The 18,380-nt window shown below is 38.2% G+C and overlaps 1 protein-coding gene across 1 annotated transcript in view; it reads left to right on the top strand.

Moving 5' to 3' along the window:
- Positions 1 to 18,380, top strand: part of pde4ba (phosphodiesterase 4B, cAMP-specific a) — a 192,436-nt gene that overhangs the window by 36,965 nt on the left and 137,091 nt on the right. Inside the window, exon 2 of the mRNA XM_032524911.1 lies at positions 7,522 to 7,613. Within this exon, the coding sequence (XP_032380802.1) occupies positions 7,522 to 7,613 (92 nt within the window). The remainder of the gene's footprint in view (positions 1 to 7,521; positions 7,614 to 18,380) is intronic.

Below are 18,380 nucleotides of genomic sequence, written 5' to 3'. Positions count from 1 at the left end.
AGGACCCACGAGATCTTGCAAATTCATGTAGAATAGAACCACAAAACCAACAACAGTTTGTTTCTAACCAGAGGAATAGAGAGGAAACCACTCTGTGCTGTGTTTTCAAGGTGTAATGCAGCTGTGAGCACGTCCTATTTTATTTTGAGAATTAACCAGATGTTTTATTTTGCTTCTGTGCTTGACCTCCTGTCCCGCCTGCGTGTGCTGAATTCCTGAGCTCACCGGCTCCTGAATTTAGTGTCTTTGCTGCCACAAAGTTTATGTCAAGCTCAAAGTTAAGACCACTGCAACACTGTCTCAGGCCATGTTACAAAGAGCTCCCTCGTTTTAGAAAAGCAGAGGACACTTTTAATCAATGATGACTGAATGCAATACAATACTAAAATGAGGAGGGGGCATGCACAGGTTAGTTTGCTTCCTTGAAGGTGTTGTTTGTGTGTCTTCTGTCTTCACACCTGTTTGCCCCAATGTTTTTAATTAGGCAGAAGTAATGCTAATTAGGATACTCCAAAACACACACACACACACACACACACACACACACACACACACACACACACACACACACACACACACACACACACACACACACACACACACGTCACACTAGTTAGTTTGTTCCATTGTGCTTCTTCCCCTGAGGTTACAGCACTAATCTGTGTTCATAAACTGCTTTCCATCTGTGCTGCCAAGCACAATTTTCAGATGTACTCTGAAACATGTCATCTGTAATTACTAATTATCTTCTAATGGTGATAACTGGAACAGATCGTCATCCCTACAGAGACGCCTTGCCACTGATAATTTCCTTCTTACTAATGATTTAGAATTGTGGCATTTTATAAATTAATAACGTAATTATGTAATTTACCTTTGTTCAATTCAATTTTATTCATAGTATCAAATCATAAGGAGTTATCTCAAGATGCTTTACAGAGCAGGTCTAGACCACACTCTATAATTTACCAGGACACAACAATTCCAGTAATTCCCCCAAGAGCAATCATTTATGCGACAGTGGCGAGAAACCTCGGGTGGTGAGGAAAACTACCTTTTAGGGAGACAGACCCAGGCTCTTGGTAGCCTGTGTCTGACTGTGCCGGTTGGGGGTGTGATGCCCTTGAATTGAGGGAATGAATGTATTTCAGAGACATTCATCCAAAAAATGCAGTTGTGTCTATTTGAACAATCCTTGTTTCCTGAAAGGTGATTGTTTGGAGAAATCCAGCATCCATCAGCAACCATAAAAGGGTTGTACACGTGCCTTTGAGCTATCCTAGAAATCACCTTGTGGAAAACATTTATAGTAGCAGCAAACAGTCTATGTTACTTTGTCTTTGCTGTAAATGTTAGACAGATAACGCTTTAATACACATTCATTATCTGTTCCCGGTGCTGACTCATAGTGAGCTCTTGTCGTAGGCCAACAACATTTATGTCTAATGCTTTTAAAATAAATATTGTATGTTCTTTCATAGTGTTTGCTCTTTCACTGCACTTAGGTGGTGTGATGGGCGTGTTTTTATGTAAGTGGTGTCAAGGTTATCCTGTCTGTTCAAGCTGAAAGATGTCCATCTGCTTCAAGTGCATGAAGTGTCCTTTACCATTTGATTTCTTCACCATTTGCTTTCTCTGAACGACAACATTGCCCTGGTTGCATACAGCTTAAAGGGTGACTATCCTTTTATTTTCAACCTGGACCACCTTTCCCCATGCATATGTGCCTAATAGACGGATATGACCAAAAGTCTTTGACTTTGGTCCAGTACTGAGCGAGATTGCAATAACGGGCCAGCATAGACCAAGCTGCAATTTAACCTAGTAGGGCAGTTGTGCAGCCTTGTTTTTCGTCCAATAAAAGTATTTTGGTTTTGCTATTGACAGGCTCAGATTGTTACTAAAAGTGTCGATAATATCGATCTCAGGACGTGACTTTTTGTCAAAAGACAGCAGTGTGGAGAGTGGAATGCAAGATGAGAAAAAGACGTGGTGACACAGTGTCTGAAGTATGTCCCTGACTGGACACATCCAGACCACAGATATCTGGCAGCAACAGGTCCCACTCCTGACATAACATATTTTTTGGGCATATAGGGGCACAGGACCCATGGGAGCATTACGAATATCCTGCCGCTTCGCCCTCATTTGCCAAATGTGTGTCTCTGTCTCTCTCTCTCTTTTTCTCCGCCTGTAACGTTGTACTTTGGCTCAAATGAATACTGGTGGTCATCACACTGTAACAACCTCACCCACATTGTTGAAATCATTTTAATGTTGAGCCATAGCACTGACAAACATAACGTAAATATATTACTGGACCCTTTAATTTCTGTAGCATATTCTGAAACAAAAGACATCCTGCCCACCTTCTCGACTGGCGTTCCTCTCTTCTGACAAAAGGTCACGTCCTAAGATTGATAATGTTGTCAGAAACTTTTAAGTTATATTTGAACTATTAGTAACCATCTGAGCCTGTCAGTAGCAAAAAAATGACTTTTAGTGGACAAAAAGCAAGGCTGCAAAATTGCTCTATTAGGTTACTTTGTAGCTCTGTTTGTGCCAGCCTGTCATTACGATCTCACTCAATACTGGACCAATTTCGAAGATTTTTGGTCCCATTAGTCTATTAGACACAAATGCATGGGGAAATGGGATTCTGGTAGTTTGACATTTTTGGAAAATACTATTATTTAATTATTTATTGTGGAGAGTTAGAAGAGAAGATCGATACCACTCTAATGTTTGTACGGTAAACATAAAGTTGGAGCCAGAAGCTTTTTAGCTTAGCTTAGCACATGTGCAAAAATGACAATTCAGCATTTCACGTGAGATTAAACAAAGGAGATATAATGTGGTTAAGTAGTGAGCTTTAGAGGTGCTGGTGGGGGGGTGTTACCCTTGGAAAGAGCCAGGATTGCTGTTTCCCCGTTTCTAGTGGCTAAGCTAAGCTTTTGACTTAACTTGAACTGCAATAAAGTAATTAACATTTCCCTAAAATGTTGAACTGTTCCTTTAAACACAAAGATCTTATGTAGTCGTCTTGGCTGTTTCTCCCTGAGTCTCTTCCTCTGCTTCTTATTTTTACACCTCATTCGTCCATCCTTCTTTCTTTAACCTCCGGCTTTTTCTCTGTATTGCATTAAAATCCTCATTGACCTGCTTGCTTGTCGCTCTCTTTTCAATTCTCCATCTGCATCTTCATATCATATCATCCTCTAAACACCTCGTCATCTAACTTTCCCTGAAACGGTCTCTTTCATCTTTTACCATCAGACCCTCCATCTGTATTAGGCCTACTCTTTGCCACTACTGATTCCCCCCCCTCTCTTTTTTTTTGGATTGAAAAATAAAAAAGACACACTCATGGGTCACAGGAATAACTCATAAGCCTTTCAATGACTGCCTGAATTGGCTCATTAGAGAGAGGCTCAATGGCTGTGGACTTAATCTCGTATGCTGTTACTGAATGATGAACATTGGGGGAATTAAAGTGTGCTGAACCATTAAGGCTGCTTTAGGTGCCATTAGCATAGTGTTTCATTAGCATGTGTTATTGAGAGGAAAATTTACAAAAAGAAAAAGTATAATTTTCCAAGGCATGACAGAAAACTCATAAGGATTAGCGAAATTGAGAAGATTATTTGAAAACATCAGATAAAGTGCTGAGGGACACATGATGGGTGCTAATTACTGTGTATTGATACATGTGTTCATTTCATTCATCATGTAATGTCCCCACTGGGGATTAATAAACAGATTAAAAATTAAATTAAAATTTAAGTTTGTGTTAATTTGCTCTGTTAAAATCTGCTCCTTGCTTCAAATATACACACACACACACACACACACACACACACACACACACACACACACACACACACACACACACACACACACACACACACACACACACACACACACACACACACACACACACACACACACACACGCACGCATGAACACACACAATAATTTACAATTTGGGTTTGCATTAAATGCTTTTTTGTTTGGCACATCAATGTGCTAACTATGTGTTGTTGTTTTTTTTACCAGTTGGCATTGTGTTTTATCATGTGTGTACCCAATATGTTCTGTAAACAGACCGCTGTGTTTTTCAGGAAAGGTTGAGTAATCTTATTATACATATCTAAAAGGATATTCCTATAGTGGCTTCAAAAGCAGAGACTGTTCGCTTTAATTTGGGGCAATTAGCAAAAAAATAAGATAAAGGTCAGTACAGTCGTTTGTCATTTTAAGTATTTACAACCCGTGACCCAGTTCCGCCAGACAACCAAGTAGCATTCAGATATGACATACTCTCTCATTTTATAACATCTCAGTTTGACATCCTTTGCTGGCTGTTTCCTTAGCTCTGGCTTAGCTGCTGGTCCTACACCAGAGAGGAGTTATTCTTATTGTAGAGTTTACATTTGGAGGAATCCCTGAAGTGCAGTGATTTCTAGAAGTCTGCAAATAGTAGAAATCTGGAATCCAGAAATCTTTTGTCCCAATTTGCTGACCTACTTGTTGGTGCAAAAGTTAGGATATGTAGTTTATAGACTTTCAATAAACAAGTTACAATATTCAGTACTCTCTAAGGGTGGGGGAAATAATTGATACCCCATAGTATTGAGATATTTTCCGTGGCAACACTGTATCGATACACAGACGCCAAGTATTGATCTTTTATTACATACAGTATGTGTTGGTCAGTTTGTCTGCTTGACTATCCCATTTTGCAGCAATAAAGTTGAAGTGAGATGAATAAACAGAGAAATGTATCTGTTTAGATAAAACAGATGTTGACAAAGTTTCCTTTTGGGTGCATCATTTAATATTGGAAAAAAAAGTTATAAATTGCAGTATATCGCAGAATATTGCAATATGTTTAAAATTGCAATAATATATTGTGATAAGTAGCGTGATGATATTGTGAGGCCTCAGGTGATTCCCACCCTTAGTACTCTCTGTGCTTTATATTACTATTTGTATCATGGCTGTAACTAATCGATGTTGTTATTGTCAAGTAATCTGCCAGTGATGGACAAAATGTCCATCACAACTTCCCACACACCAAGGTGATGTCTTCAAATGCGTCTCAGTCCCAGTCCCAGAAGGCTTTAATATTACAGAAGTCTAAGAAAACCAGCAAATATTCATGTTTGACAAGTTGGAACCTCTTGCGTTTCTCGCATTTTTGCTTGAAATTACTTCAACAAATAATTAGTTAAAAGTTTTGCAAATTAATTTTCTGTGGATCAAATAATTGATTAATCTAGTAAGTGTTTCTTTCAGATTTTTAGAAGACTAATTTACCCAATATCCAAAGCTGATAAGCAATGTGGAGCCTGTTAGCGACTTGTTTAAAACAGGTTATTAGGCAAGTTAGGGATTAACTAAGTGTCAGGCTTGGTTAAAATCTGCATAACTATAAGCATAAGGCTTTCTATTTGCTTTTCCTTTCTATCTTTTCTATCTATCTCCTTTTCCCCTCTATTCAGAGCTGTTATGAGCTATGTATATGAATTGAAGCACGTTTGAAGTTATCTTGAATTCACTACGTGTGATCTGCCATCTTTGATTTATTGCAACAAGAGGATGCTACAGCACGTCTCCTGTTATCACATCACCTGTCAGCCATCTGACAGTGTAATCTGTGCAGCCAGCCAGACAGCCGGGCAGCTGTTGACAGTTTTAACGTCCTAATATGTCTCCTCACAATGTTTCCACTCGGTAGTGATAAACAACAACAACAAGGCAGAGAAATGCCTAGAAAACATTTTACAACCACACAGTTCTACACAACCTTTAAACATTTGTTTCAGCTATCAGTGTTTGAAAATGTGTTGATCAGTTGTCCGTGCTCCCTGTAAGCTGCTGTTTTTCCTGTGATGCTTCTGTGCGCAACATACATCTTCCTAGTGCTGCAACGAAAAGTCGATTAATTGATTAGTTGGTCGATCGAAAGTTAATCGGAAATAAATTAATCACTCAAGCCAGGAATGTTTTGTTGACTGTTGACTTTAAGGTCTTATTGATTACTTGCTATATTTAAGACTTTATAGTCCCATATCAGCCCTGTATGTAGCGTAAAATCCACGGACCGAGGTCTTTTGTCTGTTCCGTGCTCTGTTAACAGGAGAGAGAACAGAGCCTTTATGGTCAGGGCCTTGAGGCTGAATAAGGCCGTGAAGCTGAACGACTAAGCCTGTATCACAATTTAAATCTCTTCTTAAAACATACTAAAATCCTAATTTGTGTGGGGTTTTACATCTCTATGATGTTATCTAAACTGCCTATTAATTTATTACATCTTATATCATCATGGAATTTGTTGTACCTAATTTATTCTGTTTAAGGTATTTTCTTTTGTTACCAATACCTTTTCTGTGACCTTGATTGCTGTTGATTTCTTATGTGTCTCCATTTGGGAAACACCTTATACCTTGGTTCTATAAGGGGTGTGTAACTAAGGATTGCATTATTGCTATTAATATAGATTTTATGTTTCAGTCCAAATTGTAATGTAAATGTAATTCACTCTCAAACCACCAATGTTGCTGCTCTGATCAAACTCTGATAATTGTAGAATTGTTTTATTTTTTATTTTTACATGAACCATCTTTTTGCTGACACTGGGGAGTTGTAGGAAAGGGAAATAAAACTGAGTTCAGCAAGGGAAAAATCATGTTGCCAAGAAAGCTAGCCAGCCTCTCTATCAGTCTGTTATTTTTGTGGGGTCAGATATCCTACACATTATTACATAGTGGTGCCTCATGGGGGATTTCAGTGTGCTGTACAGCAGTTAACGTTTTGATGCATCACTAGCTGGGGGCTCCTCCATGGAACAATATTAAAGCCGATGCTGTTTTGTTTTTACTGCTTTGCTCTACTCTTTCTCATAAGGAGACTGACAGAATGACTGAAATTCAATATTTCATCAATTCAATTTTGATATTAAGGTGAATGTGTGTGTGTGTGTGCAAGAGGAAGTAGAACATGTAATGGGAAATACTAAGTATAGGTTATCATAAAAGTTCAAGGTAAAAAGGTTTTATCCCCTAGTCTGGCAAAAGGAATGTGGCATTTGAAAAATTCGACAGCAGTCTGTCAGTCCAGATACATTTTCAAATTACTAATGGGGGGTGGCCGTAGGGAGTTGGGTTGGGAACCGAAGTGTTGCAGGTTCAAGTCCCCATATTGTCCAAATTATGGTGGTGGACTGGTAGCTGGAGAGGTACCAGTTTACCTCCTGGGCACTGCCAAAGTGCTCTTGAGCAAGGCACCAAACCCCCAACTGCTCGGGGCGCCTTTCCATGGGCAGCCCCCTCACTCTGACATCTCTCCACTTAGTGCATGAGTGAAAACATTTTTTATTTCCCCTTGTGGGATTAGTAAAGTATACTATAATATACTATTGTTATTAGTATTTTTAATCCACTGACCTCACTATCAACCTGCATCTTGTTCTCAAACAACACAAACACATGTTTTGGTATATATTTTTGTGTTTTCCAGGTGTGCATGTGAAGCTGTGGTTGGACAGCAGAGGAGAGACTCCAGGAAAGATGAGGAAGAGCAGGAGTGTTCTCACGGTGTCCCACAACAATGTAAGTCCCCATGTCCCCTATACATCACACCAGTTACATAATAAACTGTGTATACCAGAGATCAATCAAACACAATTTGACGACAGGTGTTTGATTGTTTTGTGTTATATAATATTGACCTTGTTGTAAAGAAAGGTGTCCCATTAGGGCTTAGAAATAGAGAGCTACATACAGTAACTAAACAAATCCTTGTTCTTAGTAATCCAAAACATTGTGGACTCAAGTTTTCTACTGACAAAAGCAGGACACTTCATGTAGATTCTAGTGTAAGCTGTGACTGTGTGGCAGGACACAGGAAAATGTTCTCCACATCCACAGAGAATAAAGGATGGCATACTTTCTTAGTCACCCAGTGTTTTGACAGCTCTTTTCAGTGCTTTGGCTGGCTCTCTCCTCCTCCGTCATATCTCTCTTGTGCAAAGTTGCTATTTTGTTAGCTCACATCTTCTCCCTGCTCCGTTTTTAACCCTTTTTTTTGTATCTGATCTTCCTCACTCAGGTCTTATGTGGTGTGATGTTTAAACCCCACTAGGTACTTGTGTTTACACATGTTGTGTGTAGCCTTTTTCACCTAAGCACAACACATCCTGCGTGTACTGTATGTACTAATTTTATCTACTAATGATCTCTACTAACTTAAATGTTTGCATAATATAAACTTACTAAAATATTATAATTATTTTTTAACTTGTCTGATTCATTCAAGTGAAGACATAATACATTTATGAAAAAGTTGTATAAAGCCTTTTAGAACTGCAGAAGGAGCTCCATGAAGTGGGATTGCCTTAAGGGATGTCACTTCAGTCAGTGTTGGCAGACGCTACTGGTGTAACACACTCTAATATCCCACTGAACTGAACTGTTTTGGCAAGGAAGAAATATGTGTGGAATAAAAAAAAAAAGACGCTATATCTGGCTCTGCTCACTTTTAATACTAAACTCTCCATTGTGAGTCCGACAATGTTTTAGGAGTGCAATGCTAAATCTGTGGAGTACTGTTTTAGAGGTATTTATGGGTTAGTTTATACAACTGAAAGCCCTTGATTTAGGCAAAAATGTGGATCATTGCAACAACATGTTAAGGCAACTAAAGCCCTTGGCAAAGGTAAAAGAGAGATTGTGTTCATGTTTAAATTCTTGAAATCCTGACCTGATGTATAAAATTCATATTATATGGATGGAAATATGCAGATTCACTTAACAGTGCCTGTAAGTGTTTGGTACCACAGCTGAAGGTGTGGGTGTGAATTAATCAAGCTCTTTGTCTCTCCATGTACAGCATGTGCACTTTTTCTATATTTGAATACATTCTTTTTCTCACTTACATTAATTACCTTACTTGTGTTTCCACTCCATTCTTTTTTCACTTTCTATTTTCACCTATTATCTTGACTCTCTAACCTTTACTTTGACCTCTTTTCTTGATGATGTGCTGTTCATCCAGTAAAGTGACTCAGGAGTGTGTTTTTCAAGAACAGGCTGTTCCTAGAGCAGCTCACGGCCCTTTAAGGGTGTGTGTTTGAGGTGCCGACCACACCTGAGCTAGTCTATAACAGATTGTTTCATTAAATGGAGAGGAATGTGAGGATAAAGAACATATTTAGTTTCTTCTCTCTCCAATGCAGACTGTGTAGTGCAGGGGTGGTGGGTGGTATGTGCATTATTTTATACAGTCTGTGGGTGTAACCTGTCACACGGTTCAGTAAGTTTATTATTGCACACCTGATATCGCACCTGGTATTGTGTTTCTGTAATCACTGGGGAGACCTTTTGCAACAAACAATGGCACTAGAATTTGGGCAAGCTGTGTACTTGACATCAATTTCTTACCGACTCTAGACTCTCTTCTTCTATTTTAGACTGTACTTATAACTTACTGTGGCGATGGTAAAATAAACTCCTCTTAAAGCCACAAATTGGTTTTCCATTTCTATTTTCTACAATGTGTGGACAGAGCCAGCTGTTTCTCCTTGCTTCCAGTCCTTATGCTAAGCTAATCATTTCCTCCCATCTGTAGCTCAATTCTTAAGTTAAGTAAGGAGCTTACTCTGGGAACAAAAGGAAAAAGACATGTTTCCCAAATTGTTAAGTTTTCTTTGAAAATTTGTAAAATGTAAACTTTCTTGTAAAATAAGCAAATGTTTATTGATCTTGCACTTGTTTTTAATGTTATTTTTTAAGTAATTGCTTGAAAATGAATTTATGAAGACATGCGTACAAACCCCACAGAGTGATATATTACTTTGAAAGGTCCACGTGGTTCAACATATGGCTAATATAACTTTAAGGAATTACTTGTGTTAAGGCCTCTTTAGGTTTTCTCTTTATTGTAACAACAGATGAGCAAATCAAGAATTATTGCTTTCTTTGTTGTGGCCTTGTGTGTAGCCATGCACAATGAAGCCCGTGTATTTACAGTTCATGTCAAGTTTTTTCTGAATCAATGAGGTGAAGAGGGCTAAGGTAGCACATAGTTATTGGATTTCAGCTCAACAGAAGTAATTTGGTTCCGCTGGTAATGCTCAGCTGGGTTTAGATTTGAGTGGTGGAAGTTTGTGCTGATGTGTTAGTCTTATTGCGTGTGTTAATGATTTTGCTAATCATGAAGCTGACATTTGCATTGTATTAAGTGTGTGTGTGTGTGTGTGTGTGTGTGTGTGTGTGTGTGTGTGTGTGTGTGTGTGTGTACTGTGGTGCTGAGGGGTGGACAGATTAAATAATGGCCTTGTGCTCCACAAACCTAATGACCTCATTCCCATGCAGATCACAGCTAACCAGCTCTCATCTGATCAGCTCTCTCTTTCTGTGTGCGTGCGTCCAATGCCTTTGCCTGCATGCCACCGACCATTGTTATGTGACTCTGCGTATTTATTTAAAGTGTGTTTCTGTGCTGATCTCCACAGGCACATACATAATTGCAAGTGCTTTCACTTTCACTTGTTCAATTAAAATCTATTTCCTAAGGTTTGCAGAGAAGTGTCTCTGTGCAAACATTACTCTCATCAAGTCCTGTAAAATATCCATCTGAGGTTATAGCTTTAATTGAACCTTTTCCTCTAATTCATGTCCATAATTAAATTACTAGTTTTGAATTGGAATTGAAAGGCTAGTGAAAAAACAGGATATGTGCAGGGCAAAGTCCTTAAATGTACAGTATTATTAGAGGGCATATCTTTTTAATGACGCTGACCAAATACAGTTAGAGGTGTTATCACCATTATCCAATTAATTCAGCAAACATGCAAATGACTCTCATTACAAACCTAAATATTATTTATAGAACAATAAGTACGTTTTAGTGGTTGTTAATGTTAAATTTAATGTAAGTAAAAGTTATTTTTGTTCGTAAACCAACAACAACCTAAGTTTACATTTAGCTAACAAGGAGCTCCTGATTGTGATAAAATGACTGTTGTGTGTCAGAATCAAAGGAGGATATGATCTGCTATAGTTTCTTCCTAACATTTCCTAATACCTGTATTTCTTTTATCAAAATATTTAAATAACCTGATAGCAGTAGATCAACATTGGACATTTTCTTAGAGTTACAACTTACAGATACTAGAAGATAGCTGCTTTTAGTATCTATGCTAAAATGAGCTAAGATCCATTCTGTGTGTAACACACAGACATGAGCATTATCAATCTACTAATCTAACTCCTGGAAAGAAAGCAGATATGTGTATTTCTGTTAGTGGTCGACCAATATGTGTTTTTCAATGGCCAATATCGTTAATCGTAAGTTATGTTTTTCTCTTGCTTTACATCTGATAAAATATAACAATTTTATAAATGTAATGAAATAGCTTGACTGACTTATATTGGTATTGTCTGCATTGTCTCTGTTAGCTGAAGTAGATCAGCACGCTGTCTGCAGTGCACTTACCTTAAATAAAACAAATTGTCAACTAAATAAATGTCTACGGGTAATCAAAATACGAGACATAAAAAACAACAACTTGTGAATGAAACATTAATAGAGTTTTTAATGTTAGACATTTGTCAGTGAATATTAGACTAGTAGAATATTAGAGAGGATCATACGGTCTATGGAGAGGATAAACATTTTTTAAACTTGCATAAAATAAAAAATAAACAATGTTAGGTTAGTGGCCTTCCCTAGTGTTGACTAACTTTGTTCCACAGCAGCTACACTGAGAAGGCTGCCTGCAGATGCGTCTGCAAATATTTTTCTGTGAATCGGTCCTGTGAGCACAGGCATCGGCCGATACGATTCTTTTCCCCTCGTATTTGTTAAAACCTTATTGTTTGTTTTTTGCCTAAACCTCACCAAAACATAACCATTGAAGTGGCACATATGGAAATCATAATGACCTTACAGTTTTGGAAGGCATTGACAAACAATGTTGTCCTGATCAGAAAACACTCGCATGGACCATTTTGCTTTGGCGATTTTAGACCCTTTTTAGGGATTTTTTAATAAATCAATTTTAGTCCTTCAAGTTAGTTTGTGACCTTGTCTGTTCGTGACAAACAATTACTGGTTGAAAAGGCTTGAAACAGGTTTAAAATACTGTGTTGCTGTCGCCGATGCTATGCAACTGTAACCCAATCAAGAAAAGGGTTAACAGAAACGGGGGGGCCAATCGGAAGTGAACCGATTGGTCCCCCTAAAGGTCTGGTCCTAGAATCGCCTCTGCCATTTTGGAAAGGCAAAAAGAAATTGCATAACTTCTGGTGTTGTTTGTTTGAAGAACATGTATTTATCAGTTGTCTCCTCATTCCTAATCTCTCTTGCTGCCTTTCCCTGTCAGTTTCTCTCACTTCTTTAGCTTCCATCTCTTCTCTATCCTTCTACAGCACTTTCTCTCTCTCCCTTTCCGGCAGATGAGCTTGAATTTACAGTAAGCGCCGGTCAAACTGAACAGCTGTTCAATCTTTAATTAGAGAGTTTGGAAACTGAGAGGTGAATGTTAGCCAGCGGAATCTTCCTTCTTCATCCTCTCTGCTCTGACCGGATCTCATTCACTCTTCACTCTCTTAAATTACATCTAACTCATCTCCCTCCACTGTCTCAATATCGGTCTTAACAAACACTGTCATCTTCTGCCACCGTGTTGTGTCTGATCAGGGCGAGAGGAGTGGTGCTGGTTACCACAGCAACAATAAATCTTCTCTCCCATGGTACCTTGGGATTGTACGAACCGTGACACCTTACAATTTGTGTCATTCTTTAACACGATCGGTGGTATGGATGGTGCTTTTCTCAGTTCTGATTTGATCAGTTCCAGTTTATTGACTTCATGTTTGTTTTTCTTTGTTTGTTCTTGTATATTCTTTTCATAAATTTGGATCAAATTCTAATTAAAAACTTGTTTTTAATAGCCTCAAGTCTTGTACCATGCCATGACATTTTAAGTAATTTTAGAAATATTAATATTTTGTTAATTTACTATTTGTAAAAGAATTGTGCCACGTTGTGTTTAAATCTACTTTAGTCCTGAACTATTAAGGAATTTTATGTTATAATCAAAAATAGTTTTTGCCTAATAACATCCTGATGGGGTAGGGAATTATTCTTAGAATAAAAAAAAAACTATGGAACAGCATGGATTCAGCCTGGATCTTAATCTGCTTCTCATGCTTTGTTACATCTCAACTGTCTTCCCTGTCTCTCCATAAACAGTAAATAAAAAATAAACAGTCCATGCATGCATGCATACTATATACATGAAGCAGAAACAGCTTGAATAGCCTTCAGCAGATTACACTGAATGTCTTCGTGTGATCTACCACAAGAAGACAATTTTATCATAGTTTTTGCTATAGAGAGGGAAAGTATGCAATTTATTTTATTACTTGTCTGAGACACAGAGATTGGGCTATTTCACAGCGATAAAGAAAAGATGATGATAAAAGAAAGAAAGCAGAGATAATAATTCACCAAACTCTATTAATATCCTGTTCCTTTGTCAAACTCAGGGCTATGTACGCTTGTAAATGAACTGAATTGAGTTTATTTGTCCTAAGGTTTTATATTGTTAATATATAATAATAATTATATTAATAATAATTAATAATAATTCATTTAAAAAACCTTTGACGTAGTTCAAGCCATTAACGATAACTCTATTACAAAAGGGACGTAAAGACACACAGTACAAAAGCATACAAACACAACTTCATCATATACCATTCAAACAACCCTTTCTTTGCAAGCCATGAATGTAATTGCAATCATGTTCATATATCTGTGTTGCACATGGTCAGGTGGGCGTTTTTATTCATGTGTGTAGCAAATGCACAGTGTGTACTGTATAAGGTGCATGTTTGCATGTTCATACTGCTGGAAGCTGTGCTCAGCTGTAGATGAAGAGGTCTTATTTCATACAATACTAATCAGTCTCTTTAAGTTACTCTCCCTATGCTCCCTTCCCTCAGTCTTTCTTTCTTACTCATTTTCCTTTCAGTCTCAGGCTCCAGCTATCCCCCCTCCCTCACTTTCTCGCTGCTTTACTCACCCTTCTTTGCAAGTCCTCCCTCTCATGCCCTCATTTTCCTGTCTGTCAGACCTTTTCTCTCCCGTTCCTTATACAGCGCTCTCTTTCTTCCCTCTCCCACTCTGTATACCTCCCCCTCTGTAACTGATGGGAAGCAGGTGTTGTTTTCTAGGCTCATCTCTTCATTTCCACCCTGTTGTGGTGTTGCTTAGGTGTCGAGAGTGCAGAGGGATTAGGGGTGTTGGTGTGGCTGAGCAATGCGAAGGGTGAGGATGCTCTGGGATGCATTATGGTAAAAATATTTGAAGATTGGATGGTTTAGAGTTGTTTTCAGCTTACAGGGACACATGTATCGTTAGGTTTGTCAGAGGTTAAGTGATTAACTTTCACTAATATTACTAACAAACTAGTTAATCGCAAAAGTATTTCAAGTTTTTGTTCTAAAGAGGGTTTTGAAAAAGTCTCTCTTCTAGCAAAACTCCCAAATATACTTTCATAGAAAGTAGGGCTAACCCTAATACAAATTTTAGTCTTCTGAGCTTCAGTACAAATCAACAGATAACAGTATTCAAAGCTACGGTTGGGGGGGGGGGTGCCCAGGACTCAGCCAGCCTGTGATGTGCAACAGCGCAGTGTCATTACAAACAGCTGTTCACCGTGTGTGTGTGTGTGTGTGTGTGTGTGTGTGTGTGTGTGTGATAGGGGGAGACTAATAAGCAGAGGCCATGGCTAATGCTATTAGACTTCTCTGCACCTGACCCATCCTCTCTCTCACACAGTAACACATGATTACACAAGATTAGTACAGGTACGATAATGTACCTTTGCAGCCTTGTCAACATTGACTATAAACACAGCCTTTTTAAGAGTGTCCTCACAAGAAAAGCATTGGTCATTTGTTCAAACACCAACCTTTGGCTGTCGTGTGATTTATGACCGTCCTCTACAGAAAACGTGCAGGTTAAACACCACCTATGTTTACGAAAAGAGACAAAGCAGGGAGAAACGGGATGTATTTCTACCAAGGCAAAATCAGGAGAATAGGATTTCTATCCCATCTCATATAAAACAATACTGGTTTCCTTTTACTAAGAAGATGACTATTCTCTAACTATAGTAGCCCAGTAGATTCATGATGCATAAAGAATGCATAGGCATTGCCATGCTTTTAAAAACAGAGCGGCATCTTTCAAGAATGTATAATGACTTCTTTGAAGTGAAAGCTTTACCCTGGGAATACAAGCAGAGTTGTTAAAGTGCTGAATGTTTGTGGTATAACCCGACCAATACTGAATTTATAAAACTGATACTCATATCAATTATTATCCATTCATGATGTTTTTTTTCTTTTGTCATGAACAACATGAAGAGTTAGATGCATACTAGGCAGGAAATTCACTGTTAACAAATCCACTTGTCAATACTCTCTGGTGGACAAACTACACTATGTAATGTTAACCCAGCTTGGCATTTCTGTTCTGCAATTTCATGTTACTTATTAGCCAACCTATGCATTATAGCAATATGTCTGCAATAAGCAAATATCTGCCAATATATCAGTCTGGAAGATTTATCTGTCTAGCTCTAGTTAGTAGCAGGGGGCGTGTGTAACCCTTTACACTATAGGTACACAGTAAAATAGACAAATCACTAGCTGTAGTCACATCTCTACATTTATCAACATATTAGGTGATTAAAAGAATTAGCTTTGAGTCTGATGAGTCGGACCATTTGAATTGATTTAGGACTTTCAATACACACTTCTGTCTTTTTCTTCTCTCAGTCAATCAAATGTTCCACTACCTGCCAACTCTATGTAAAGAAAAGCAGTAATGACTCACATGGTTAGCCTATTGTGCGATCGTGATGTCCTTCAGAGTAACGCTTTCCAAGAGATCATGATTCATGTGTAATAGAGCTGTTAAGTCGGGTGGCTTCCGCATTGATCATAAATGAACTACAATAGCGTCGCTGTCTGATGAAAGCCTTATATGTCCAAAATTGTTGTTTTTCCGAAAATTATGAAAAAGGCTTATTTCAAAAACATTTTATTGGACTATTTACCTCGTAAATAAAATCACCTCGTCACTGTTTACATATTTTAAAAACCCACAGACTGACTTAAAGGGTGACCTATAGTATTGATTCATGAAAGACAGAAAAAAAGACGCACTATGGACATACAAGGTTTCTGCCTGACAGCGACGATACATTAGTGCAGGTTGCCGTGGATACAAGAATTTGTTTAGTGAAAACCTTATAAAGTAATTCATTACACTAGCCTTAAAAATATGGAAACGGTTGTCGCTTTGATGTCTTTTTAAGCGTTACAGTGGCGCAGACATTGGCAGGCGTCCAGCTTGGTGCTGTCATCTGTCTGTATTTCTGTTCTGTTGTTGTGATTGCTACTGTGAGGATATTATCTGATCTGAGACATGATTGCCACTTTATATTAAGCTCTATCTGTGTCTTTATGAATGTGTCCTCAACTCTGCTCTCATATTTCTTCTGTGTTGTATGTAAAAAAAAATAAAAAAAAATCTTTCTATGCTGGGCCTTCTCTCATCTAATATCACCATCCTCCATCTTCCTTTCTTCGTCCTCTCTGCTCTTCAGTGCAGTTCTTATCTCTCCCATATCTCACTTTGTCATTGCCTTTCCACCACACTATCTCCTCTCTGAGCTATCAAGGAAAAGTACTGTTGCCTCTTCCACCTTACTCATGACAATAGTAAGGAAGGCATTTGTTTCCTTTCTGTTTCTTTTTTATAATTAAAGAGGGCACTGCAGCAGAGCTTTTTCACTGCTTTGTATTTCATTACATATTTCTGCTGTTTAAGTTTAATTACTAATGTTAACTAGCATTTTAGTCTGCAATAATTAGCCTGTGCCTATGTTATCTCCTAACATATACCTACGCTCTCCGTCTCTGCTGATTGGGAATGATCGAGATTTCTCTTGGCACAGCTACCAGAAGACTTACAACTTTCAGACAGTTAACTCGCGTCACATCTACGTCGTCAAGCTCAGTTGGAGGCTGCGCAGTAACGCCTACCAATCACTGGAAAAGTGCTTCTAATAGACTTCACTGCTCTCCGTCGAGGTAGAATGGCATCACTTTGTCCATTTCTTTTACGGACTATGGTTTGTGCAGGCACTGACTTTAGGAGTATTAACTCCCTGGTGTTAACTTCTAAATAATGGAGTGTTTTATAAAGTTTCTAAGTCTGAAGTTTTTCCACCTGTAGATTTTTAATTAATACAAAGCTAAAGGTTTGACTGTTTGAATATGGTTAAAGTACTATTTACAGCAATATGCAAAACAAGCCACATAACAGCAAAGACACAAACTTCAAACTTCAAATCCGCAGTATTTGTTGGCTGATTGATTGATTGATTGATTGATTGACTGATTGACTGACTGATTAATTGAAATTATTATCCCTGAGAAGAATTAGTTTGCAGTATGGGCACAAAATGAAACCTACACAATGAAAACATGCAGAGTAAAAATAGTCAAAGACTGAGTCCACTCCTGGCAGACACCCAATTCCAGTGAATGCACGGAACACATTGCTATGGAGCACAGATCTAAAGTGCTTATGCAAGTTCAATAATTCAATATGAGCATAATGGTTTCTGTTACTGAATTGATGAACAGTAGCTCTCACAGAGACAAATAGCATGTAAAGCATTTAGTACCAAGCTTGGTGAAACTCAAGCATTCAATATATATGAACAAGATTCAAAACCAAAGTAGACAACGGCTAAATAAAATAACACAGATGAAGTGTCACACTGTGAATTGCAATAAGTGGAATTTTTATTCAGTACAACTGGAAAAATATCTGCATTAACATTCTTCATGAATAAATAGTAATCTGCAGTGGATGGCTGGAGGCAAACAATGCTTATGTTGAGTTTTTTTAAAACGAAATAGAACAAAGTTCCCAAATGCATCTGCTGTAGCTGCTACCACCAACATGCAAATTGAGTCTGATATTCAGTATCCTTGTTTACCATTAGCAGTGATTGAATGGAAAAAAACAAGTCACGACCCATGCTGCTAAGAGTCAACTACATTTGTCTTATTCTGTGTGAAGCAAGAATTCATTTAGTTTGTTATGCTTCCTATCAAGATCTTTGGCATTGTGTAGTTAGTTTGGTAAAGCACAGAAGCCGCCGTGAGTAAGCGGGGGAAGGCAAATGGCCAAGAAGAGCTGTTGTGGGACTAAAAGTGGGAGGCTGTGTTCACCAGTGAAAGGACTTACTACTGAAGACCCAGAAAGTCAAGCTTAGAAATATA

This window comes from Etheostoma spectabile, chromosome 9 (genome assembly GCF_008692095.1).
Source record: "Etheostoma spectabile isolate EspeVRDwgs_2016 chromosome 9, UIUC_Espe_1.0, whole genome shotgun sequence".
In the NCBI taxonomy this organism is placed as follows: Eukaryota; Metazoa; Chordata; class Actinopteri; order Perciformes; family Percidae; genus Etheostoma; species Etheostoma spectabile.
Note: the sequence above shows the minus strand (reverse complement) of the source record. Positions and strands in the feature narration are given on the sequence as shown.